General features: G+C 38.7%; 1 protein-coding gene and 1 long non-coding RNA gene across 2 annotated transcripts; one reads left to right on the top strand and one right to left on the bottom strand.

Moving 5' to 3' along the window:
• Positions 1-51: 51 nt before the first annotated feature.
• Positions 52-1,523, bottom strand: LOC112919665 (uncharacterized). The gene is made up of 2 exons (XR_003234936.2): positions 1,317-1,523; positions 52-1,243 (listed from the first exon to the last, which is right to left on the bottom strand). It is a non-coding gene; the product is annotated as an uncharacterized lncRNA (long non-coding RNA).
• On the top strand, positions 1,512-26,967 carry NUDT9 (nudix hydrolase 9). The gene is made up of 8 exons (XM_025998120.2): positions 1,512-1,990; positions 13,945-14,184; positions 15,877-15,972; positions 17,019-17,105; positions 22,007-22,118; positions 23,228-23,374; positions 25,218-25,302; positions 26,166-26,967. The coding sequence occupies exons 1-8, from the start codon at positions 1,884-1,886 to the stop codon at positions 26,342-26,344; spliced, it is 1,053 nt and encodes a 350-aa protein (XP_025853905.1). The 5' UTR covers positions 1,512-1,883; the 3' UTR covers positions 26,345-26,967.
• Positions 26,968-27,324: the final 357 nt, after the last annotated feature.

The raw sequence follows: 27,324 nt of genomic DNA, 5'->3' as shown, positions 1-27,324 counted from the left end.
GTAGTTTACTATCTGGAAGAACTGGCAGCAATAAACAAACCTGGATACTAGTTGAAGTAGTAAGGACACATTTTATTCAGTAATATGCCTGCATGAATAAACTCAACTTCCCTGAAACAGAGGCTGGAAACTTTTTAAAGACTGGAGTGTGCCCAGGGAAAGGCACTGAGGGGCATTGAGGGGGTGAGTTGGTGATTCACGGGAGTAGGCCATCTGGGTTTGTTAACTGGTGCTTGTCAGAGAAGAAACAAACTTCTACCTGTAAGACAAGAGGCTGCAGTCCAAGTTGAAGAAAGTCATCCATTAAAGTTAGGCTCTCCCTGAATTACTGCATTTCAAACAGAGAGGCTCCTAGGTCCTTGAGGAAATAGTTCTGGCTAGCAGATTTTTCAGCACAAAGGGCAGAGAAAGGATTTATGAATGCAAGCTCTACAAAGAAACTGCTCTAAGAGAGGGGGTGTAGGCACTCTCTGCCTATCACAAGGCTTTGCCTGGAACAGTCCATTCTCCTGCATTGTTAACTTTTCCAGGCAGGTTTTTAAAGGGGATCTGGGGTTATCCTAGGGACAAGGCCTTACGCTACTAGAAGCCATACTAGTTTGGTCGATTCTCTTGGTGTAGAAGTTGTGATGGAGCTGTTACGGGCCGAGAGTTCTGCATTCTTCAGTCTTCAGAACAATACCTGTCAAAGTCTGATTCATCTGGCTCTTGAGAGAGTCGAAGTTTTATGATGCCTTGTGTCTATACCAGACCATTCAAACAACGGATCATGTACCTAAAAGTTACATATTTGCCACGTCAATAAGATAATGAATATAAAAAATGAAAGCCATATTACAGGGATCCCTGGGTGGCGCAGCGGTTTGGCGCCTGCCTTTGGACCAGGGCGCGATCCTGGAGACCTGGGATCAAGTCCCACGTCAGGCTCCCGGTGCATGGAGCCTGCTTCTCCCTCTGCCTGTGTCTCTGCCTCTCTCTCTCTCTCTCTCTGTGACTATCATAAAAAAATCAAAAAAAAATTAAAAAAAAGCCGTATTACAAACTGTTTGGACCAGCTGAATTGCCAATTTTCAGCCCAGCGGTCTGGCTAATTTTTGCCCCTTGTTTGTCTTGGGTGTTGCTCTGCAGTCCTGCTCCAAGCTGCGCCGCCAGCTCACAGCTGGCTTAGCCCTCCGCGGGTTTGCCAAGGTCGCATCCGGCGAAGCCTTGTCAAATTTAGCAACTGCAGCGCACTCCTTGGTAACTAAAAGGGTAAGAGAAAAGCCTTAAGTGGATTGCAAATCTCTCATCTACCTCCTTCTTCAGCAAGCACTTACTCAGATAGGACTGGGCGCCGTAGTTCATTACATGAGCTGCCTGCAACGCTCCTTGCCGATGAACAAAACGAGGTCAACAGCTTTCCCTCAACCCCTTTTCTTTCTTTCCCCACGCTTCCCCTTCCAACGCCCCTTCACCTCCACTCTTCCCTTGCGCTTTCTGGACATCATTTCCCACCACTCCACCCCAAGTACGCCTGCGCAAACGGGGAGGTCGTAAAAGCTGAGCGCCGCAAAGCCGGCGCTGTTTTTGGTTTACGGCGCGGCTGCAAACCGCTGCGCCGGGCGTTGGAAGTCGCGGGTCGCGGGTCGCGGGGCCCGGTTCCGCGGCGGCAGGCGCCGGGAGGGTTCGCGCCGCTCGCGGATCTGGTTGCCTTCGTCTCACTGGTGGAAGCGAGGGGTTGTGTTGGGAGAGCTCCAGGTCGTGTGCGTTTCTGTGAAGGACGTAGCTAGTCCTTCCCCGGAACGGGAGAGCGGCGCGGCCCTAGCGCCGGCTCGACCCCTGGGGCTGAGGCTGGGGCCGCCGCTGAGCGTGACCTCGCTCCGCGAAGCCGCGCGGGGCCGCTGATGGCCGAACGCTTCCTGGGCAAGACTTTGGCCACAGTGTCTCTCTCTGTGGCCTTGGCCTCTGTGGCTGTCCGGCCCTCGGGCTGTGGCAGCGCTCCGGCGTGCAGGTATTTCCTCTTCTAGTGCTGCCCACTCCCGGGTTCTTGGGTGTGGGTGGAGCCAGTGTTGAGTCGGCGGGTGCCGTAGGCTTTGCAGGCGTCCCGGGTTTTTGTGGCGACGTTCACGTTTTCAAAAAGGTCCCACGGGGGGGTCCCTGGGTGGCCCAGCGGTTTGGCGCCTGCCTTCGGCCCAGGGCGTGGTCCTGGAGACCCGGGATCGAGTCCCACGTCGGGCTCCCTGCATGGAGCCTGCTTCTCCCTCTGCCTGTGTCTCTGCCTCTCTCTCTCTCTATGTCTATCATAAATTAAAAAAAAAAAATTTAAAAAAATCCCAAAAGGCCCCACGGTGTTTTATCTGCCGTTTGAGGAGGATTGGTGGTAGCGATCTTTCTTGGTCTCTGCTACTGAAATTTGCCATCCTCCAGAAGTCACCAGTATTGCTGTCCTGCGGGAGTGTCAGTAGCACCTGTTTGGATGTGGTGTTGGCCAGTGCCGGTTTTTTTTTTTTTTTTTTTCGTGGTTGACCCTTGAACATTAAGGTTGAAATTAATACATGCATACAATTTAATGATGTGAACAGTATGAATGGTGTGAAATGAAAAGTGTAAGTCGTCATTCCTCCCCGCCACCTCTGTAGTAAGATCTCTCATCTACCTCTTTACTCCTGGGTAAATTAGAGATTTATGGTATGTCACGCTGCCTCCGTTTGTTTGTTTGTTTTTCCCTCTTAATTCATTGTGCAGTAAACACGATGTCCTAGATAGCGCTAGGCACGGAGTAATGAGCGAGTTTTTGAGGCTGTCTCTAGGAGTGGTTTTTAAAAAATTATTCTGGTTTGACATGTCGTGTTTACTTTAGGCAAAAGGAAATTTTCTTTTGTTCCCTCCCGTTTTTGCCCTGTCTTGTCCTCCCCCCCGCCCCTTATGGTAGCTGTTGGACCTTCTAGATTGAACTTCTCTTTTTCTCTCATTTTCCATTTCATTTGTCTTTTTTGTACAATGCTCTTACATATTTTACTTAAATTTATCTTCCAGGTTACTAAAGCAGACTTCAGTCCGGTGCATCAGATCTTTTATTGAATTGTAAATTTTGACAAGAACTTTTTCCCCCTTCTAATTGCTCTTGATAGCAGTCTTTTTTAATTTGATGGATGTAAAAACTCCTGAATCTGTAAGAATGATAATTAAAGTAAATTATCTTCTGTTTCGTGACTTATCTGTTATGGGTCAGTGGTTCTATTACTTTTCAGTCCTTTTTCCTTCTCTTCTCAAACCTCTGGTGGACACCGGTTATCCATTTATATTTTGATTAATGTAGGTAAAAGACATTGTTTTCTCAAAATGGGAGGACTGATTTCAGAACATTGGCATCATGTCACGTTCGTAGACTGGAAGGTTTCAGTTGAGCAAATTCCCTGCTGAGCATAGCTGCTTTAGCTTTATTTCCTGCTATGAACTATGGTGATATTAAGCCTAAATTGCTGCTGTATTCTCTAATACCAGAATTCAAAACAGAGGTTCTAGTTTGGCTTTATCCCAGGGGGAAACATAACTAATGCCAACATTTTGTTTGGAGAAGGAGAATGGCTGATTTCCATGGTCATTGCCCCACTGCCCACTTAGGACATTTGGGCCCACTTATTTCAAGCTTGAAACCTCTCAGACCTCCTCTTTTAGGAATGGAATCTGTCACCCACCCTTTTGTGCATATTCTCAAATATAATTTGTTGTATTTTGGTTTGTAGGTCAGTATGAGTCCATCTACTTTCTACCTGAAATTAGTTACAATCTCTTAATCACTGGTGGTGACCTGTTCTCTCTCCTGCTGTGGTTTTTGTTGGCCTTTTGTATCTCTTTTCAGTGGGATTTGGGGACGGACAGAATAAACATCTATGCTTTTTAAAATGTAACTTTGCATGTCAACCAAATTACAATTAAAGTAAAATTTTAAAAAATTAAAAAATATTCCAAGTTAAAAACAAAAAACCCAGTGTTCTTTGGAAGTCATGAATGCTATTAAAATTTTTTAAAATTAATTTATTTTTTAAAGATTTTATCTATTTATTCATGAGACACTCAGAGAGAGAGGCAGAGACACAAGCAGAGGGAGAAGCAGGCTCCATGCAAGGAACCCAATGTGGGACTCGATCCTGTTTTTTGTTTTTGTTTTTTAACTTAAATTCAACTTGCCAACATATAGTATAACATCCAGTGCTCATCACATCATGTACCTGCCCTCCTTAATGCCCATCACCCGGTTACCCTATCCCCCATCCACCTCCACTTCTGCTATCCTTTGTTCGCTAGAGGCAGAAGTCTCATGGTTTGTCTTCCCTTCTAAGTTTTCCCCACTCAGTCCTCCCCTCTTCCCTTGTGGTCCCTTTCACTATTTCTTATATGCCACATATGAGTGAAACCATATGGGGGTCCCTGGGCGGTGCAACGGTTTGGCGCCTGCCTTTGGCCCAGGGCACGATCCTGGAGACCCGGGATCGAATCCCACATCGGGCTCCCGGTGCATGGAGCCTGCTTCTCCCTCTGCCTGTGTCTCTGCCTCTCTCTCTCTCTCTCTCTCTGTGACTATCATAAATAAATAAAAATTAAAAAAAAACCCATATGATAGTTGTCTTTGTCTGATTGACTTTTTCACTTAGCATGATACCCTCTAGTTCCATTCATGTCAGTGTAAATGATGAATATTCATCCTTTCTGAAAGCTGGGTAATATTCCATTGTGTGTGTGTGTGTGTGTGTGTGTGTGTGTGTGTATACATCGTTATCCAGTCCAGGACATCTGGGCTCCTTCCACAGTTTGGCTATTGTAGACACTGCTGCTATGAACATAGGGATCTTTGGGGTAAATAACTAGTAGTGCACCAGCTTGCATTCCCACTAACAGTGTAAGAGGGTTCCCCTTTCTCCACATCCTCGCCAACCTTTGTTGTTTCCTGTCTTGTTAATTTTAGGTATTCTCACCAGTGTAAAGTAGTATCTCACTGTGTTTTGATTTGTATTTCCCTGATGACAAGTGATACGGAACATTTTCTGATGTGCTTGTTGGCCATGTGTAGGTCTTCTTTGGAAAAATATCTGTTCATGTCTTCTGCCCATTTCTTGACTGAATTGTTTGCTTTTTTTGGGTGTTGAGTTTGATAAGTTCTTTAGAGATCTTGGATATCAGCCCTTTATCTGATGTGTCATTTGCAAATATCTTCTCCCATCTTATAGGTTGACTGTTTCCTTTGCAAGAAGCTTTTTATCTTGATGAAGTCTCAATAGCTTATTATTGCTTTTGTTTCCCCTGCCTTTGTGGATAATGTCTTGCAGGAAGTTGCTGTGGCCAAGTTCAAAAAAGGTTACTGCCTGTGTTCTCTAGGATTTTGATGGAATCCTGTCTCAGTTAGATCTTTCAGTCATTTAGAGTTTATCTTTGTGTATGGTGTAAGAGAATGGTCCAGTTTTGTTCTTCTGCACGTGGCTGTCCAATTTTCCCAACACATTTTATTATTTTCCTGCTTTGTCGAAGATTAGTTGACCATAGAGTTGGGGTGGGGGGGTCCATTTTTGGGTTCTCTGTTCTGTTCCATTGATCTGTGTGTGTCTGTTTTTGTGCCAGTACCATCCTGTCTCAATCACAGCTTTGTAATACAACTTGAAGTCAGGCTTTGTGATGCCCCCAGCTTTGGTTTTCCTTTTCAACATTCCTCTGGCTATTTTGGGGTCTTTTCTGGTTCTGTATGAATCTTAGGATTATTTGTTCCAACTCTGTGAAAAAAGTCCATGGTATTTTGATAGGGATTGCATTGTATGTGTAGATTGCCCTGGGTAGGATTCCCTTTGCCTCTTTGGTTAGGTTTATTCCAAGATATCTTATGTTTTTTGGTGCAATTGTAAATGGGATTGATTACTTAATTTCTCTTTCTTCAGTCTCACTGTTTGTATACAGAAATGCAAGTTATTTCTGTGCATTGATTTTGTATCCTGCCACATTGCTGAATTGCTGGGGTGGAGTCTTTTGGTTCTCCATTTACAATATCATGTCATCTGTGAAGAGTGAAAGTTTGATTTTTTTCTTTGCCAATTTGAGTGCTTTTATTTCTTTTTGTTGTCTGATTGCTGAGGCTAGGACTTCTAGTACTACGTTGAACAATAGTGGTGAGAGTGAGCATCCCTGTGGTGTTCCTGAGAATGATACTTGTTGTAGGCTTTTCGTAGATGGCTTTTATGATATTGAGGTATGTTCCCTCTAGCACTATACTTTGAAGAATTTTAATCAGGAGTGGATGCTGTATTTTGTCAAATGCTTTCTCTGCATCAATTGAGAGGATCATATGGTTCTTGTCTTTTCTTTTAATGTGATCTATCATGATTTATTTATGTATGTTGAACCACCCTTGCCTCCCAGGAATAAATCCCACTTGGTCATGGTGAATAATCCTTTAACTGTACTGTTGGATCTTGTTTGCTAGTATCTTAGTGAATATTTTGATATCCGTGTTCATCAGGGATATTGGTCTATAATTCTCCTTTTTGATGGGGTCTCTGTCTGGTTTTGGGATCAGGGTAATGCTGGTGTCATAGAATGAGTTTGGAAGTTTTCTTTCCATTTCTATCTTTTGAAATAGCTTCAGTAGAATAGGTGTTATTTCTTCTTTAGTTAAGGTTTGATAGAATTCCCCTGGAAAGCCATCTGGCCCTGGGCTTGGAAGGTTTTTGATGACTGCTTCCATATCCTTATTGGTTATTGGTCTGTTCATGTTTTCTGTTTCAGTTTTAGTAATTTATTAGTTTCCAGGAATCATCCATTTCTTCAGATTGCCTAATTTGTTGGCATATAGTTGCTCATAATATGTTCCTAAAATCTTTTGTATTTCCTTGGTGTTGGTTGTGATTTCTCCTCTTTCATTCATGATTTTATTAATTTGAGGTTTTTTTCTTTTTTTTTTAAGATATTATTTATTTATTAGACAGAGAGAGAGAGAGAGAGAGAGAGAGACAGAAAGGCAGAGACACAGGCAGAGGGAGAAGCAGGCTCCATGCAGGGAGCCTGATGTGGGACTAGATCCCGGGTCTCCAGGATCACGCCCTGGGCGCTAAACTGCTGAGCCACCTGGGCTGTTCCCCCCACCCCCTTTTTTCTTTTTAATTAGTCTGGTTAGGGGTTTATTTATCTTACTAATTCTTTCAAAGAACCAGCTCCTACTTTTGTTCATTTGTTCTACTGTTCTTCTGATTTCTGTTTCATTGAATTCTGCTCAAATCTTTATTATTTCTTGTCTCCTGCTTGTTTTAGGCTTTATTTGCTGTTTTTTTCTCCAGCTCCTTTAGGTATGAGGTTAGCTTATATATTTGAGATTTTTCTAATTTTTTTGACAGAGGCTTGTATTGAAATGTACTTCCCTCTTAGCACTGCCATTGCTGTATCTCAAAGATTTTGAACAATTGTGCTTTCTTTTTTGTTAGTTTGTATGAGCCTTTTTAATTCTTCTCTAATTTCCTGGTTTACCCATTCATTTTTTAGTAGGATGCTCTTTAACCTCCAAGTATTTGAGTTCCTTCCTGAGTTTGTCCTGTGAATGAATTCTTGTTTCAAAGCATTGTGGTCTGAAAATATGCAGGGACTAATCCCAGTCTTTTGGTATCGATTGAGACCTGATTTGTGACCCAGTATGTGGTTGTTTCTGAAGAAAGTTCCATGTGCAGTTGAGAAGAATGTGTATTCTGTTGCATTAGGATGGAGTGTTCTGTATATTCCCGTGAAGTCCCATCTAGTCCAGTGTGTCATTCAAAGCCCTTATTTCTTTGTTGATCTTCTGTTTAGAAGATCTGTTCTTTGCTGAGAGTGGAATGTTGGAGTCTCCTATCCTTAATGTATTATTATCTATGTGTTTCTTTCCTTTGGTTATTAATTGGTTGATATAATTGGCTGGTCCCACATTAGGGGCATAAATATTTATAATTGTTAGGTCTTCTTGTTGGATAGACCTGTTAACTATGATATAGTTTCCCTCTTCATTTCTAACTACAGTCTTTGGTTTAAAATCTAATTTATCTGATATGAGGATGGCTACCCCACCTTTCTTTTTTTTTTTTTTTTTTTAATTTTTATTTATTTATGATAGTCACAGAGAGAGAGTGAGAGGCAGAGACACAGGCAGAGGGAGAAGCAGGCTCCATGCACCGGGATCCCGACGTGGGATTCGATCCCAGGTCTCCAGGATTGCGCCCTGGGCCAAAGGCAGGTGCTAAACCGCTGCGCCACCCAGGGATCCCCCCCACCTTTCTTTTGAAGTCCATTTGCATGATAAATGGTTCTCCACCCCCTCATTTTCAGTATGAAGGTGTTTTTAGGTCTAAAATGAATCTCTTGTAGACAGCATATAGATGGGTCTTGCTTTTTTATCCAGTGTGATACCCTGAGTCTTTTGCCTGAAGCATTTAGCCCATTCAAATTCAGAGTAACAATTGAAAGATATGAATTTAGTGCCATTGTATTACCTGTACAGTCCCTATTTCTGCAGATTGTCTCAGTTTCTTTGGGCTCCCTCTTCACTTACAGGCTCTCCCTTAATATTTCTTGCAGGGACTATTCTCCCTTAATATTCTTTCAGTTTTTGCCTATCCTAGAAGCTCTTTATTATCTCTCTTTCCATTCTGAATGACAGCCTTGCTGGATAAAGTATCCTTGGCTGCATGTTTTTCTCATTTAGTACCCTGAATGTATCATGACGGCCCTTTCTGGCCTGCCAGGTCTCTGTAGATAGGTCTGTTGTTCATCTAATATTTTTCTCCTTAATGTTAGGAATCTCTTCTCAAGCTGCTTTCACGATTTTCTCCTTATCTCTGAAATTTGCAAGCTTCACTATTATAAGTTGAGGTGTTGATTGGTTTTTGTTGATTTTGGGAGGGGTCTTCTCTATGTCTTGGATATGTATGCCTATTTCTTTCCCCAGATTAGGGAAATTCCCAGCTTTGATTTGTTCAAACATGCTTTCTGGTCTTCTCTCTCTCTCCACGTCCTCCGGAATCCCAATAATATGGATGTTATTCTTTTACAAATTATCACTTAATTCTTGGAGCCTCTCCTCGTGGGCTCTTAGTTATCTTTTCCTCAGCTTCCTTCCTTTCCGTCAACTTGTCTTCTATGTCATTTACTCTCTCGTCTGCCTCATTTACCTAGGCTGTTAGACCATCCAGTTTAGACTGCATCTCAGAGTATTTTTAATTTCAGCCTGATCTCATTTCTGTACTGAGATTCTCTAGTGACTTTTATGATTTTTTTCACATCCACCTAGTAACTCTATAATTGTATCCTGAATTCTGTCTCTTGATATTTTACTTAAATATATATCCATTAGATCAATGGCAGAGAGTATTACCCCTGGTTCTTTCTTTTGTGGTGAATTCTTCCTTTTAGTCATTTTGTTCAGTGCAGAATGGCTGTATGAGTGAGCAGAGTCAAAAATACCAACCATGACCCAAGCAAAATACACACTAGACAATCCCAAAGAGGTCAGGGACCAGAAAATAAAAGAAAAAAGACAAAGAAAAAGAAAAACAAATATAATCTCACAGAGTGGACCAAAATGGTGATCTACTTGGCCTGAGTGTATTTTGGTCTGTATGTTAGAAAGTACTAAGTTCCAAAATTATAAAAGAAGCAAAACTTACAGAAACAACAACAACAAAACGAAAGGAAAAGGGGGAGGGAAAATTGTGCAGGGGAGAGAATACAATCTCATAGAGTGGATCAAAGGGTGATACACTTAGTTCTGAGTGTATTTTGGTGTGTATGTTAGAAGGCACAAATTCCAAAATTATTAAAAAAAAAAAGCAAAACTTACATATATACAAAAATAAAATTGAATATGGCGAAAGGAAACCAAAAATGAGGAATGTATCTTAACATGTCATTGTAAAATATGAAAGTTAAAAAAGGAAAAAAAACTTTAAAACGAAGAGTTGATAAAACATTAAACTACTTGAGACTGTAAAAAAGAAAGAATTTTGGAAAATTTTAACCTGAAAGATAGATAAATGAATCATTAAAAAAAAAACCAAAAAACAAAACCTTGAGTTCTATATACTATTTTGCTTCAGTCCTGGAGCTTTCCAGTGCTGCTTGGTCAGTACACTTGCTATTCCCCTGTTCTTTCAGCTGGTCTTCTTTTTTTTTTTTTTTTTAAATTTTTATTTATTTATGATAGTCACAGAGAGATAGAGAGAGGGGCAGAGACACAGGCAGAGGGAGAAGCAGGCTCCATGCACCGGGAGCCCGATGTGGGATTCGATCCCGGGTCTCCAAGATTGCGCCCTGGGCCAAAGGCAGGCGCCAAACCGCTGCGCCACCCAGGGATCCCTTCAGCTGGTCTTCTGTGGGAGGGGCCTGCTGTGCTGATTTTCAGGTGTCTGTGCCTGGGAGGAGATGCTCCACCCCTTGCCAGGTGGCAAGGCTGAGTGTAAACAATTTGCCCTGTGAGGTCTTTGTTCCCTAGAGGCTTTTACACCTCTTTTGAGGGCGAAAGAAAAAAAAGAAGAAAAAAAATGGCTGTGTCCAGATCTCTAGCTCTGGAGCTGAGAGATCCTGGCATGTGCCAAACTGCAGACTCTTATTGTCTACTGGTTCAGATCCTCCCCTGGGGCAGGCGAGGCAGACAATGATTTGTGCAATTTGCAGGGCTCCGGCTGGGAGAGGTTTTCCCTGGTTGTGCATGCACCTGCTCCATCCCTCCCAGTGGAAGCGGAGGGTTGCCTTGCTTCTGGCTGTTTGCAGGGCCCTGGCACAGATAGGGTTCACCTGGGTTGAATGCACACCTGCTTGGACTCTCCACTCCTTTGTAGGGACCCAGTAAGGAGAGCATCACCCATTCCAGCCCCGGTCCATGGTTTGTGGCAGAACAAGCGGAGCCTTCTCCTGGGCTTGCTAATTTAAACCCACTCCAATGCTCCAATGCTTGGGAACTTTGCTGGCTTAGGCACCCCTGTTCTTTCTGTGCCTCCAGGAAGATTGCAGGGACCCCACTGTCCCTCCTGCAATTCTGCCTTGCTTCACCACTGAGCACTTTTCAGGCAGGCAAGTCTCAAAGGAGCAGATTTCTAAAGGCCCCAATTTTGCACCCCAGGGCTATATCACTTTCTTACAGCCCTTAAAAAGCTCCCTCCCCCTGACATTTATCTTCTAATATATCCTGTTTGTCTTCTCTGCACTCCTACCTTGTAAGAAGCAGTCATTTTTCTGTTTGTAGCGTTCCAGCTGTTCTTTCTTTACATCTCAGGTTGAATTCATCCTGAACACAGGTGTTCAGGATAGTTTGCTAGTTAATCTAGCTAAATTTGGGGAACCAGATGAAACGAGGATCCCTATTCTTCTGCCATCTTGCCTCCTTCCCATGAATATGCTTTTTTAAAGCATTAAAATTGCTTGCCCGTAATTATTTTTTTAAAGATTTATTTATTTTAGGTTTATTTTAGAGAGAGTGTATGCAAGTCAGGGGAGGGGCAGAGGGAGAAGGAGAAAGAGTAATCTTCAAGCAGAGTCCCTGCTGAGCATGGAGCCTGAGGAGGGGCTCCATCCCAGGACCCTGAGATCATGACCTAAGCTGAAATCTAGAGTCCAACACTTAACCAACTGAGCTACCCAGGCGCACCAGTTACTCTTCTTTTTTATAATGCTGGGGACCCTGGGTGAAGTGGGGTTCATCTAAAACCAGTGACTGCTTATTGATGCTGAGAAGTTTTAAATTTTGATATAGTCCAATTTATTGGTTTTTCTTTGTTGCTTGTGCTTTTGGTTACATCCAAGAAGTCATTGTCAAGTTCAGCATCATGAAATTTTCCCTGTATGTTTTCTTCTAAGAGTTTTATAGTTTTAGGTCTTAATGTTTGGGTTTTGATCCATTTTGCATTAGTGTTTGCATATGCTATAAAGAGTAAGGGATCCCTGGGTGGTGCAGCGGTTTAGCGCCTGCCTTTGCTCCAGGGCGCAGTCCTGGAGTCACGGGCTGCCTGCCTTTGCCCCAGGGCGCAGTCCTGGAGTCCCGGGATCGAGTCCCACTCAGGTTCCTCGCATGGAGCCTGCTTCTCCCTCTGCCTGTGTCTCTGCCTCTCTCTCTCTATGTCTATCATAAATAAATAAATAAATCTTTAAAAAAAAGTAAGGGATCATCTTCATTTGCATGTGGATATCTAATTTTCACAGCCTTATTTGTTGAAAAGACAATCCTTTCCTGTTGAATAGTTTTGTCACACTTGTTGAAAATCATTTGACCACCTATGTGAGGGTTTGTGTGTGGGCTCTCTGTTCTATCCCACTGGTCTATATGTCTGTCTTTCTACCAGTATTATTCTGTTATGATTACTATAGCTTAGTTTTGAAATTATGCCAGTATTTTACTATTAGGATTACTATAGTAAGTTTTGAAATTAGGAAGTTATGACATCTCCAACTTTTTCTTTTTCAAGATTGTTTTCAAGGGACTGGTTGGGGTCCCTTGTTTGTGATAGTTTTCAGTCTTTCACTGTCATACCAAAAAATGGGCTTTAATACATGACTTTTAATATATTGAGGTAGTTTTCTTCTTCTATTCCTAGTTTGTTGAATGTTTTTTATTGTGAAAGGTGTTGGATTATGACAGATTTTTCTGTATTAATTGGGATGATCATCTTTTTTTCTTTCATTCTGTTAATGTGTATTGCGTTGATTGATTTTAGTGTTCCAATCCTTGCATTCCAATAAATCTCACTTGGTTATGGTGTAGAATCCTTTAATGTGCTATTGAATTCTGTTTGCTACTATTTTGTTGAGGATTTTTGTATCAATATGTATAAGGGGTAGTGATCTATGGTTTTTTAGTAGTGTCTTTGTCTAGCTTTGGTATTGGGGTAATAATGCCAGCCTCATAGAACACATTTGGATATATTCTTTCAATTTTTTTGAAGAGTTTGAGGAACATTGGTGTTAATTCTTTGAGTATTTCATAGAATTCACCAACAAAGCCATAGTCTCCAAAGCGTTTCTCTGTGAGTAGTAAGTAGGTTTTGCATCAACTTTTAAAATTATTTGTATAACCCCATTCAAATTTAACCACTTGTCCTGTGGAAAAATTTTTTTCTTTTTTTGGTTCAGGAACCAATCCAAGATCATTGATTGCGTTTAGTTTTCATGTCTCTTTAGTTTGCATCTATCCAAAAGAGTTCCTCTGTCTTTCATGTTACCAGTTGAAAGAGTACACACCTTTATTTTGCAAGCTATCCCTTGACCAGGTTGTATTCTATATTTCCTTATGTTTTCAATTCTGGTCATACTTATGAGTAATACCTCAGAAATGATCACTGTGTACTTCTCAGTGAATGATATTAGGCACAGATGTGGACTTATTTCACCAACCTAGCAAGTTGGTGTTTGCCCTTGTGACAATTAATCATTTGTCACAAGGACAAATTGATATTATGAGAGCTGGGGAAGTGTGCCATCAGTTTAGAATTAGTATATTTATCATAGTCTGATTTTTGGTAGTATTGTGTTACTTCTTATACAATGTAAGAACCTTACAACAGATATTTCCATTGTTTTGTTCTTTTGTGCCATTTTTGTCATACATTTTACATGTGTCTTAGATTATAGCCCATTTTTTAAAAAGTCTTCCTTTACATTTGTTTTTATGGTTGAATTTTCATAACTTCCCCCACTTTTGTGCTAACAAAAGTAAACATCTGTCCCTTTTTCTCAACTAAAAGAAATTCAGAAAAAAAAAAAAAAGAAAGAAATTCAGGGAGTAGGTTCCAGTTAATAAGATTCGGCAATATTTTAAAGTTTTTCATATTTGAAAATAATTTTCTCATAGATGTTAGACTTTTATACTTTGAAATTGAAAAGTATGTTTTTGGGTCTTTGAATTAGGTTATTTTTAATTTCTTTTGGTATTTATGTAAAACATTTGTCTTTTTTTTCTTTTTTTCTTTTCAGAAACACATTTTCATTCTGTGGGTTTCATCTTAACTCGAACATCATGTCTAACTCTAATGGTGCCAAAGAGAATTCCCACAACAAGGCTCGGACATCTCCTTATCCAGGTTCAAAAGTCCAACGCAGCCAGGTTCCTAATGAGAAAGTAGGCTGGTTTGTTGAATGGCAAGACTATAATCCTGTGGAATACACTGCAGTCTCTGTCTTGGCAGGACCTAGGTGGGCAGATCCTCAGATCAGGTGAGCATAATTTCTGGCATTAACAGATAGCTAGGGGTAAGATGGTGAAGAGAATGGTTGTCTTTGTAAATGATCACATTGACAGCTGAAAAAGCATTTTTATCTATGACTTTGTCATAACTAAGTTTCCACATTTGCTTGAATTCTTGCTAAAACTAGAGAATCCATGTTTGCTTGTTCTTTTAGAGGTTTTATGATGATCCTTCCAAAAAAGTAAATCTATTTTACTGTGGAGTTGTTTTATGGAATGGCAAGTGGTGGTATCTATTTTCATTTATTTTATTTTGGTCAACAGTAGAACATCTTTTGTGGTTATTTTCCACCATAGCTAGACTTGTGTTTGAAGCAGTAAAAAATATTTTTCAGAATTTTTTCAGATTACTAAGAATAGGATGATAAAATTGGAACAGTGTGAAAAACACAGAAAAGGAATAGATAAAGGAGAAGGAAGAAAAATACTCAAGCAAAAATCCTTTGACTAAATTCATAGAAGTACATTGACTCATGTTTTATATTTATGTTCCTTTTAACGAATATAATGAGTTTTTTAATGTACTATGAACTAGGTATTGTACTTAATTTTTTATAAGCATTATTTTCTTACAACTATTCTGGAAGACAGAGGGTTGTTATTTCTACTTTATAGAGAAACAAAACCCACGCGCAAAAATGGAAGCACAGAAAGGTTGCCCTTTACATATGGTCACAGAGCTAGTAGATGATGGTGAAGGTTGGACTTGAACTCAATCGGACTCCAGAATTCATGCTCTTAACCACTCTGCTAAACTGCTACCATAGTTTTAGAACAGTTTTACAAGTTTGATTTAATGGACAAATTTATTATGAATGTTTCCCAAGGGATTATTTAATCAGGTAAGTAAAAAGTGTTGCTAGTTGTATAGATCCAGTGTTACTAGTTCATTAGGTTAGACTGAAAAGAACCAAAACTTACTTCAGAACTTACTGTGAACTCTGTATGCTATACAACTCCTTATTCACTATCAACAGTTATATCAGTGATTTCATAATGGTGAGGAGAGAGTTTATTCATATTTACTCTGAAAATACCTTTATTGAGGAATGGCAAAGGCAGTAAAGTACACATTTCTTAATTGTGCTTCTAGAGCTCAGAACGATTTTATATTTATACAGTTCTATCCCATCAAGATTAAGACTTAGAACATTTGTAACATATAATATTTATTTTGATTACATCATAGTCATTAAGAAGTTTTGTCGTAAATTCACTGTTTTGTGGGTTTACTTTGATGAAAATATTAGCTAGTGTACATTTGAGGAAATTAAAATTACTTTGAGACAGTAAAAATATCAAGATATCAGAAAGGATCTTATTTTTGGGATCACACTAATTGTTATATTGTGCCCACAGACAATTCCTCCTTGCTAATAGTGACGTAGACTTTTTTTGTAGCATGTGGCGAGGAGCTACAGATTTTCTGCATAGTCCTTCCCAGAGGGGTTATAATATACATCCTTGTATTATAAGGTGTTTTGGTTAACACTTTAAGAAACTGTTTTAAAAGAGTAAAATGGATTTGTAAATGAAAACTGACTCTTAAAAATAATTAAGTTTCAGGGATATCTTATTATAAATAACAGATTGATATTAGTAAGCTCTTGGTAATATTGGACCATTATTTCTTATTTTGCTTTGGCATTCTCTCATTACAGTGAAAGTAACTTCTCTCCCAAGTTCAATGAAAAGGATGGGCATGTTCAGAGAAAGAGCCAGAATGGTTTGTATGAGATTGAAAATGGGAGACCCAGGTAGGTACTGGGGGTGGATATCTTACAATAATGGGTCTTCAAAGGCTAAGAAACCCAATTAACATTTATTGAGTGCTTGTATGTCCCAGACAATGTACAAAAGAATTTATCCATGTGATCTAATTAAATCATTAAAATAATTCTGTGGGCGGATATTATAGTTCCATTTATAGATAAGAAGAGAGAATATAAGCAATTTGTATGCAGTGAGTGGCAGAGACAGGATTTGAATGCACTTTTTTGGTAACTCTGCCTTGAAGGTAGAAATAATTCATTGAATAAATGAACAGAGAAGGGAGGGGCGCCTAGCTGGCTCAGTTGGTAGAGCATGTGACTCTTGATTTAGGGGTTGTGAGTCCGAGTCCCACAGTGGATATAGGTATTACTTAAAAAAAAATAACAGAAAGGGTTGTATGAGATGGGAATAAGAAAAGGGAATGGTGAGAAAGTGAAGGTAAGTGTGGGTATCTTGAATGATAAATCATCACTGTTGTAGAGACAGATGATGCTTAGGTGCAGACGGTTCATCTGCCCTGTTGTAAGAGTCCTGTAAAGTTTTGGCTTGAATTTAGGAGCATAGATGAAAACTGAAACAAATTCGCATATTGAGAACAACTTTGAAAATGAGATCTTCCTCCTAGATGAAGCCCAAAAGTTAAGACATGCACAAAAGAAAAGTTAAATAACAGTGTTAAGGAAATAATGTGATTTTAGTGCCAGATATGTGATAATGTTAGTGGATTTGGGATGAGATATTATTTCCCTCTTGTTGTATTTAGTGCCTTCTTTTGGGGTTAAGTTGGATTAAAAAAGATGAACACAGGGACACCTGGGTGGCTCAGTGGTTGAGTGTCTGCTCAGGATGTGATCCTGGGTCAGAGGATTGAGTCCCACATTGGGCTCCCCACAAGGAACCTGCTTCTCCCTTTGTTTATGTCTCTGCCTCTCTCTCTCTGTCTCTCATGAATAAATAAATTAAAAAAATCTTAAAAAAAAAAAAAAAGAAAATTAACACATTCAATTGATTTTTCATTTTTTTGTCCCAGAAATCCTGCAGGACGGACAGGACTGGTTGGTCGGGGGCTTTTGGGGCGATGGGGCCCAAATCATGCTGCAGATCCCATCATAACCAGGTAAGAATGAAAAAAAAAATTTCCATAGCAGAGATTGGAGATATATGTACTATAACCATATGTTTATATACACACATGTATATTTATGTGTGTATATATACATGTATATATGTGTAAGTATGTGGGGTTGTATATATGTGTGTGTGTGTGTGTGTGTGTGTGTGTGTGTATAGGTGTACTTGTGAAATCTATCTTTTAAAAGAACTTTATGTGAAATCATACTGATATAAGTGTAAAGCTGTAGTTTTATGTTAAAAGAGTATGCTAGGCATTATCTGAACAAAGTTAGCTTACCTGGTATTTACTGAACATTTGTTTGTTCACAGAATAGAGTATGTGCTTTGGAAGATATAAAAAAATTAAAGAATCCTAAGTTTCAGATCCCTGTCACAGAAGAGCTGTGGCTTAATTTGCAAGATGAAAAATATGAAATAAGAAAACATGTCAAGGTTAAAAAAAAAGAAAACACGTCAAGTAACATGGGTGATACAGGATGCTTTAGAAAATTAGATTAGGGGCACCTGGGTGGCTCAGTTGGTTAAGTGTCCAATTCTTGATTTTGTCTTAGGTCATGGTCTTAGGGCTGTGAGATTGAGCCCTGTACTGGGCTCTGTAATGGGTGTGAAGCCTACTTCAATTCACCCTCCCCCACCCCGCCATTTAGATTAGTTATGGGTCATGATGATGGTAAACTGGAGCACCCAAGAAAAGCATTATTAAGGAGGTAGACTTGAGCTGAACTTGAAGCTTGGATATGGGGACAGCAGGAAGCCTAAGAAAAAGGCTTGTAGTAATATCTGAGTACTGAGGGATAGCGAAAAGACTAGCTTGGTTGAAACAGATTTTTGGAGGAGAATAGTGCATCATCAAACTTATTTAATTTTTGTGCAAATGTGGAGAATATTAAATGCCAAAGTTAGGGAGTATGAACTGCAGCCACTGAAGGTTTCAGGCATTCTCTTCCTAAGGCACATCTGATAAGCCAAATATTATTCAGAAGGTCCCTTGGTGAGCATAAATCAGAATAAAGAGGGTAGGTGAATCCAATGTTTATTTTTATTTTTATTTTTTATTTTTTATTTTTTATTTTTTTTGAATCCAATGTTTAGATGTACTTGACCATCTCTATAGGAATCATCTTTCCAACATATCTGGAATATTCTGTCATCTTTTTAATTTTTTTATTTTTAGGATTTCCTCACTTATCAACTCCCTCCTCACATGTAATTGTCACTTTCATTTAAATAATGCAAATACCCTCAATATTTTTACTTCTTTAGTTTTGATACTTTGAGGGCGTTCTGTTCTTTCAAGAGATTTTGTTTTTCTCTTATCTGAGATATAAATATGATTTACAATTTAAGTCTAGGGAAGCAGCTTATTTCCCATATTTTCAAGTTACTGGAAGGGACACCGATATTTGTCCCATCTTACTCTCCTACTTGACCTTTCAGTTCTCCTGTCAAAAGAGATCTTTACCCAGCTTTCACCCCAATTTTATCTTTGATCCATCTACCCATATACCTACTCACCCACCTAACAAGCCATATCCCTCCTGTCTACCTACCTATGTATCTACCTGCCAACCTACCTATTGGTATCAAATTCCTTTAGAAATTTTATGGTTTAAATGAGAAAAGTTGATATATTTTTATTAATGAATATAAGTAAAAAATATTAATGACAGTATCAGTGTCTTTCCAGTTTGGTGAGGCTGGCTAACCTCAGGAAGGAATGCTAATAAGAGGCCAAGAAGAAGAAAAGGGAAACTAGAGACTTGAAAGTTTGCTAATCTTTATCTCTGGTGGACCAAATATATGAGAGGGTATGTGGTGATGGTGTAGCATTGTTTTGAAATGATAGACATTCTGAGCTTGTGCAAATGAGACCCTGAAGACTTTGAGGTGGTCCAAGGCTATCAGAGTGCCCAGAGGTGGCAGAGTCTAGCTTTCAGTTGTGCTATTAGGTTGATGCTCTTGGCTATCTCAGACATGGATCTATCTATCAGCCCATGAGTGCCTCGAAATAGATGAACGGCAGTGGAAATGGAGAGAAGTATGGAGGTTAGTTTTTCTATTTGTTTCGCAACAATGGAGGTAGGTATTAACCTATTTTACAGATCTGAAATGAAGCTTCACTGAGGTTTAGTGACTCACTTAAATCTTGTAGGATCTGAAATTTGAATCAGGGGTATTTGGCTCCAGATACTTTGCTTTTTTCTCTTCTATATCAGTTTTTCACTAATGAGTAATCCTAAGAGTCACTAGTCGCTTTTAAAGAAAAGATTCCATTCCCTTTTCTTTCAAGTACTTCATGATTCAGAACAGTGCTGTATAGTATAGAATTTCATAAAGGTTCTTATCTGTTCTCTCCAGGGCAAGTGTTACATTTTTCTATTCCCAGGTGCCTCTCCTAGGGATTCTACATATACAAGTATCTGACATTTCTTTAGATCCTTTAAAGAGAAAATGTGATGGGAAGTGTTAATATATTATTGTGAATAAAATCAGATCAAAAGTTAATGGTGTTAACAGTTTCTAGTTTTGGTGAGACAGGAAGGTGTGGGCCATCAGAAGTGGGGAGGAAATATCAATAGTGTATAGAAATATCATTGACATTTAAGTAGTGTTAATGAGGTTCATTAATTAAAATGATAAATTATTTCCATTATATCAAGAAATTTTGTTTTAAACTTGGTAATAATGTATTAGGTACTAATAAAGAACAAAACAAGAAACAAGAAATTTTTCTGCTTAAAAATTCTTAAGTGAGTGCCTTCAGCATAAATTCTGAGAATGTAAACCCGATAGGCAAGGTGTTCATCATCCACCTGGTCCTGCCCTGCCTGCCCGGCTGAACTGCAGTATTTCTCAGAAGTATGTTTTGCTTCTCTTCCTTGTGCTGTAGCCAAGACTGGTTGGTTGGCTGGCTGTGCAGCAGGGGACTGTACTGGACTTTGTTTTATCAGCTCCTTGAATGTGATACGTAATTGGTGCTAGTAAATGTTTGTGAGTGAATGGCGTCATCACCTTCTTACCCCTCCTTTTATCTATTTAGTGTAAACATTGTGCTTGTTTGATTTAAGTACATAGTATAGTGATTAAGAGTATAGATTCTGGAAACAGATTGCCTGGGTTCAGAATCTGGTTTATACCCTATGAGCTCTGTACTCTTGGTAAAGTTTAATCCACTTCTCTGAGCCTCATTTTCCACATATGTCTGTAAAATAAAGGTAGTAATGCAACTACCTTATAGGGTTGCTTTGAGATTTAAATGGATAAGTATGCTAAAGACTTAAAACAGTGTTAGGTACATAGTAAGTGCTATCTAAATGGCTTTTAAGGGACGGACTCCTGGGTGGCTCAGCGGTTGAGTGTCTGCCTTCGGCTCAGGGCATGATCCTGGGATCCAGAATCTGAGATCAAGTCCACATCAGGTTCCCTGCGTGAAGCCTGCTTCTCCCTCTGCTTATGTCTCTGCCTCTCTCTCTCTCTCTCTCTGGGTCTCGCATGAATAAATAAATAAATCTTTTTAAAAAGTGGCTTTTAAGAAATAAAAGTGAAACCCATGCTCTCTGATTCTTACCACTTCTGCCTTCAATCCTGTCCTCATCATCTTGTACCTGGGTCATGGTAAAGTTTTCTAGCCTTCAGTCTTGCTTCCCTCCAAACTAGCCTCCATACTTTTGTCAAAGTGAGTGAGCTTTCTAAAATACCAGTTGCTTATGGCTTTACCATGCTTAAAAGTATTCTCTGGCTCTCTAAGCAACTGACTTTGATGAATTCTTTGCCTACTCTTCCAGCCTCATCACCCTTCTTTCTCCCCCTGACGCCCATGGGGCCAGACCCCACCTATACTATACATTCAGTTTCTTCAACATATTATAAGAAACACCTTTGTTTCTTGCCCATGTTTATACCTATGTCTGGCATCCTTAAAAACAGATGCTGTCTTCTTGTCCCAATTATCCTTTCATTTCTATTTACTATAGTCCTCAAACCGTCACTCTCTTTTGTAATTTATTCACTTACTTGTCTAGCTCCACTGCTAGACTGTGAGCTCATTCAGGGCAGGAATTACAGGATAGATTTGAAAGCTACTATATAAAGAAATTTGGAAACTTCTATTTAAACACATTTATTTCACTGAATCTAATGCAAAGCAGTCATTAGATCTTAGGCTTTGTTTTTTGGTTTAGTACTGGAAGTTCAAAGTCTTTATCTTTGCCCAAGATAGTATTAGAACAATCCTTACAATTGGGTATAGGGGGTGGGTGTGGTGGGGATACAGAAGGGAAAGGGGAGATGTATCAGCATTTCTGGGAAAGAGGCTATGGTTAGAAGTACATTCTGAAAGTAACAACCCTTTGATACTTTTTTATTTATTAAATTTTTTTAAAAAAAATTTATTTGAGAGAGTGGGGGTGGGGAGGGGCAGAGGGAGAGGGACAAGCAGACTCTGTGCTGAGCTCAGAAATAAAAGTATGGGTCTTGATCCTGGACCAGGTAGAGAAGGAAAAGGGGAGATGCCACTACATGATTTGTGATTCTTAAAAAAATCCTTAGACTTTTAAGTTTACACCCCTGTCTCTAAATTCTGTTAGGCTTTTAAACTTTTTTAGACAGTACTTTAAGTAGTAAAAGCTATTTATATTCTGAATTTTTATTATAGAGAGAACAGTGTCTTATATAGAAAGTAAATATCTGAGTTAGTTTGTAACAGTGCTAAATATAGAATGTTTCTATTACAAAATAACTTTTCTGGTAAAGCTAGCTGATTTGAGGTAAATTTATACATATTCTTGTTATAAAGAAAAACACATCTATAACTTTGTCTCAAGCTTGAGTCAAATCCTTAGTCCTTGTTTTAAATCAGTTATGATCTCATATTACTGTTTACAGGTGGAAAAGGGATAGAAGTGGAAATAAAATCCCCCATCCCATTTCTGGGAAAAACATCTTGCAGTTTGTGGCAATAAAAAGGAAAGACTGTGGAGAATGGGCAATCCCAGGGGTAAGAATTCAAATTAAAATAATGTTTTAAGTTTTTCTTACTTGCTTCATTTCCTGCAAGGCTCTTGTGTGTGGCTCTTTTTTCTCCACTCATCCTCCATTCCTCCCCACTTCAGTTAGTAATTTTTTTGTCATTCATTGCTGTGATGTCTCAATAGCAAGTGGAAGATAATACATCAAAGTTGTCAGAATTTGAGTCTAATTATAAAACCCTTGGAAAAGAATGTGGACTTTGGAGTTAAACACAGGCTTGTATCCTGGCCTTTCCACCTTGAGCAGAGTCTGTGGAGTTCAGACCCTTCTCCCTAAAATAAAGATAATTGTATCTACTCCATAGAATTACTAGCAATAGCATATAAAGCACCTGACATAAAGTGGGTATTCATAAATTGTTGGATCCCACTTTAGAATTCAACCTCTATTCCAAGTCCAAAGTAAAACTGTTAGCATCGTTTTGTTGAATTCTGATAACTTCAGACATAGAAAGATAACTTCTATTACATACTATTCCGTGTAGTTTTTAAAGTTTCTACATTATCAAGAATAGTGTACTTTTGTTGCATTCATGTCAGTGTATATTTGAAGTGGCTTTTTAAAATGGGTATTTGTGCAACAGAGGGGTTTTTAAAAAAATCTTTTTTATTTTTTAACAACAGAGGTTTTTATATTTTATGCCATATTGTGAAATGGAGATAGTTGGATAAGAGGATGACTCTTTATACTGCTATCTGCAAGAATGGTTTTTCCTTTTTAAGATAGAAATGGATTGGAATGAACAATGGGAAAGTGTCAGCTTGCTGTATTCTTTCTTGCCTCCAGGTCTTCCTTCCTTAGCTGGAGTTTAGAAGATCCCAGGAAAGGAGTCTGATTGGCTCAGTTTACTATAGGCTAACCTTGGACCAATTACTGTGGTCAAATACATGAGATGCCCTGATTGGCTGCTTCTACAAGAATCAAATGGTTTACAGAAGAACATACTACAGGAGAATGAGGATACATGATTATGAGCAGATAGAACAACAAATGTCTGCTGTATCACCAGTAAATATTTGTTGCATGAATTAAAGCCTATTCTGTTTTTTCCTCTTAAAACAAAAATGTGACTCTTAGGGGATGGTGGATCCAGGAGAGAAGATTAGTGCTACACTTAAAAGAGAATTTGGCGAGGAAGCTCTCAACTCCTTACAAAAATCTGGTGCAGAAAAGAGAGAATTGGAGGAACAGTTGCACAAACTCTTCAGCCAGGAACACCTAGTGGTAAGAAATGGTGAAGGATAGAGCCCCGTGGATTAGTGAAAATTACTTAGAAGTTCACCTGGAAATCTGGTAGATTATTCTCTAAATAAACTGAATTACTTGTGTATTTGAAACATATATTCATAAAAACAACTTAAATTGTCATAGATTTGCACTGTAAATAGAGTTCTATTTAAAGTTTATAGCCCAACTTTAGGTCAATTATGTTAGAATACATTTTTTTTTCCTCTGAGTTTTTCTTTAGACTAGTTGTGAGCTAATGTGATCCCATCCATCTGAAAACCTTTTAAAAAATTTACATGAATTTAGCTCTTTGCAAGAACATTTATATTTTAAATTATGTTATTCAGAGTTTTTCTGGTTGATAACCATTTAGATCTTATGTGTATTTTGTCTATATGCCCTTTGTGATTAAAAAAAATCACCTTATAGGGTACATTTGTACTGATGATAAGGAAAAAGAGTTCTTTGGTTTTTTTTGCTGGATTTTCTTCCATTTGCTTTGTTTTCTTTCTAAAGCTAGATCCTTTTCTTTCTGGATGGCTAGATCCAAATCTTTTCATGTATTAATAGTTTAAATATTAGTCTTTACTAGATATATTTACATATTACTATAACTAAAAGAATCTTTGTATGTCTGAAACTATAATTATAGGAATTACTAAAACAGAAAAATAGCCTTTAAAAAAGTCATACGGCCCAAATGTGTCTGTTCCCACATTATGAAATTAAAGTCTGTGGAGTTGAGGGTTTTGTGAATTTTTTATTTTCATGTGATGGGGAGGGAGGGCTAGGAGAAGGGGTAGAGGGAGAAAGAGAATCTCCACATTGTGGGTGGGACCTGACCTGGGGTTCGGTCCCATGCTCCCAGAGATCATGACCTTAGCTGAAATCAAGAGTCGGACACTCATCCAACTGAGCCACCTGGGTACTCTCAGGGTTTTATGAATTTTAAAGCAGATTCAAATGGTTCTGGAGAATATTTTTTCTTGGGAACTTTATAATAAGCATATGGAATGCTACATGAAAGGTTCTATGATATTTAGATTTCTTTTATGAAAGGTTAAATAATGGAGTCAGTTAAGTCAAGGGGTTTTAAAATGGAGCTAAGAGGCCCTTAAGAAGGTGGGCCTTAAACACTTCCTCACCAGGTGGAGCCCTGAACTTTTAAACTGGGCCAAACCGCAAATACTCCAAAGACTCCTATACAAACACCTGCAACTTGCTAAAGAACAATCTTGCTTAGTGATAGCTTTAGCAACCAATTATATTCAGCCACGATCGGTTTCCTGTACCAATGCTAGTCAAAAATCTTTGTAAACAACTTTTTTTTTTTTAAGATTTTATTTATGAGAGACACAGAGAGGGAGAGACATAGGCAGAGGAAGAAGCAGGCTCCCTGATGCAGGACTTGGTCCCAGGACCCTGGGATCATGACCTGAGCCAAAGGCAGACACTCAACCACTGAGTCATCCAGGTGCCCCTGTAAACAACTTATAGAAGCATTCTCTATCTTTAAAAAACCCTGATTTTGCTACTTAGTGGGATGCTGGATTGCTACCTAAATCTTTGTACCCTGAATTGCAGTTCTTTGATCCTAAATAAATGCTTCATTTTTGCCTCCTGACAATTTGAGGTTGGCGTATTTTTCTTTATTGTGATAAAAACTACATATTTTACTATTTTAACTATTTTTAATGCACAGTTAAGTAATGTTAAGTATATGCACACTGTTTTGCAACAGAGTATTTACAGTTCTGATTCTAATGAAGGTTAACATGTATCTGCTCTACCCATTCCTGTTTCACTCTACACTTTTTTGTCTGTCTCCTTTTGAAAATAGATATATAAGGGATATGTTGATGATCCTCGAAATACTGATAATGCATGGATGGAGACAGAAGCTGTGAACTACCATGATGAAACAGGTAAACTTAGGTTTATTAGACTGACCAGATAAGAGGCACTCTGATATTTGTGGAAGGGAATGCTCATCAAAGAGCGTTTGCTTTTTCAAAGCTCTTGAGCCTTGCCAAATTGTCTTACAGAAATATTTCATTTACATTCCCAACAGTGATTGAGAGCATTATTTTTAATTTTTTGATAATTATAATTATTTTAGTATATTTATTTGCAAACATAATTATGAATATTTTCAGTTTTCTGGTTTGGTGTCATGCTTAGAAAGGTCTACTTACCTTACAAGTATAAAATGAGTCACCAAGAATTGTTTTATTTTTTTTTACATTTAAATCTCTAATCCAAAAAAATAAAAAATCTCTAATCCATCCGGAACTTATTTTGACATAAGTTTTCATACTTATTTAATATGAACTTTTGTTTTTAAGGCTAATATTCTTTCTTTTTAAAGAGAAAAGTTCCCTTATTGATGCCTCTACTTAAAATTTAGGAACTTGGAGGTGTGCTTGGATGGCTCAGTCAGACATCTGACTTTAGCTTAGGTCATGATCTCAGGGTCCTGGGATTGAGCCCTGCATTGGGCTCAGCACTCAGCATGGAGTCTGCTTGTCCCTCTGCCCTTCCCCACACTTATGCTCTCTCTGTCTCAAATAAATAATAAATAAATAAAATCTTTAAAAAATTAGGAACTTGATTAAAATTTGGGCATTTGGAACTATGGAACATTCTAGTTTTTAAATCACTGGGCCACATAATACAATGGTGACTTAAGATTGCTTTAGTAAGAATACTTGACGCTACAGAATTATGTTGAAAAAGAAATAGACACATGAATTACTTTTTTTTGGTGATGTTTTTTCTTTGGTAACAGGTGAGATAATGGATAACCTTACCCTGGAGGCTGGAGATGATGCTGGAAAGGTTAAATGGGTGGACATCAGTGATCAACTCCAGCTTTATGCCAGTCACTCTCAATTCATCAAACTCGTGGCTGAGAAGCGAGATGCACACTGGAGTGAGGACTCTGAAACTGAGTGCAGTGGGTTGTAGCCCCCATCATTGTGGGAACCACAGGCCAGCAAAGGGGTGCGTGCTGAAAAGAAGGCAGTATCACAGAGCTCATACTACAAGGGGGCATGGTTGGTCACTTGGAAGTTAGTTTATTCACTTTCAAAGCTATTTGCATTTAGAAGGTTTACATCAGCATAAAATTAGTAAATACGGTGAAATGCAACATGGAATTTTCCGCTTTTCAATCAAAAGAAATATAAACAATCATATTTTGTATGTATTCTATTTAAGCATGGCTTAAACCACGTCTTAACCAAAAGTATTTGAAGAATCATAATCTGAATAAAGATAAATTTATGTTGGCCATCACTTCTGTTTTTCATCTAGTTCTTATTTGTCAGTTCTTTTTTTTTTTTTTTAACCCCCTATTGATCTTCTGGGGTTTGAAGGATATTCCTGCCATATCAGACTCCTTTAGAAGAAGCGCCACCATTGTGTATTCTAATTTATCTGTAAATTATTTGATTCTTATTTTGCTTTATGTGATTTTGCTGAAGCTGATTTCAAAATGGAAACCTTAGATATTCTTGACTTTAGAGTCCAGTGTTGTGAGGAAATTTCAGTAACTATTTTAGTCAATAAAGATCAAGATCAATGAACAAGAGCTCATGTTCTCACTTTTCAGAAATTCTGAATTAAAAAATATGTCCAGGAAATTAGTAATTTAAATGGATAAATGTATTTCACTCGACTGTAAATATATGTGTCATAAATGAATTAAAAAGTTCAGAAAGAGGGGACCCCTGGGTGGCTCAGCGGTTTAGTGCCTGCCTTCGGCTGGGGGTGTGATCCTGGAGGCCTCGGGATCGAGTCCCACATCAGGCTCCCTGCATGGAGCCTGCTTCTCCCTCTGCCTGTGTCTCTGCCTCTCTCTCTCTCTTTGTGTGTGTGTGTGTGTCTCTCATGAATAAATAAAGTCTTTAAAAAAAAGAGTTTGGAAAAATTGAAATAAGGCAGAG

Source organism: Vulpes vulpes, chromosome 4 (genome assembly GCF_048418805.1).
Source record: "Vulpes vulpes isolate BD-2025 chromosome 4, VulVul3, whole genome shotgun sequence".
Taxonomy (NCBI): domain Eukaryota; kingdom Metazoa; phylum Chordata; class Mammalia; order Carnivora; family Canidae; genus Vulpes; species Vulpes vulpes.
The sequence above is the reverse complement of the archived record's forward strand: the minus strand, read 5'-3'. Positions and strand labels throughout refer to the sequence as shown.

Excerpts from the sequence above, each read along its gene's own strand:
- NUDT9 (XM_025998120.2), top strand. The coding sequence starts at position 1,884 with ATGGCCGAACGCTTCCTGGGCAAGACTTTGGCCACAGTGTCTCTCTCT. Across the intron at positions 15,973-17,018 it reads ATTGAAAATGGGAGACCCAG|AAATCCTGCAGGACGGACAG; the intron begins GTAGGTACTGGG and ends TTTTTGTCCCAG. Across the intron at positions 23,375-25,217 it reads TCAGCCAGGAACACCTAGTG|ATATATAAGGGATATGTTGA; the intron begins GTAAGAAATGGT and ends TTTTGAAAATAG.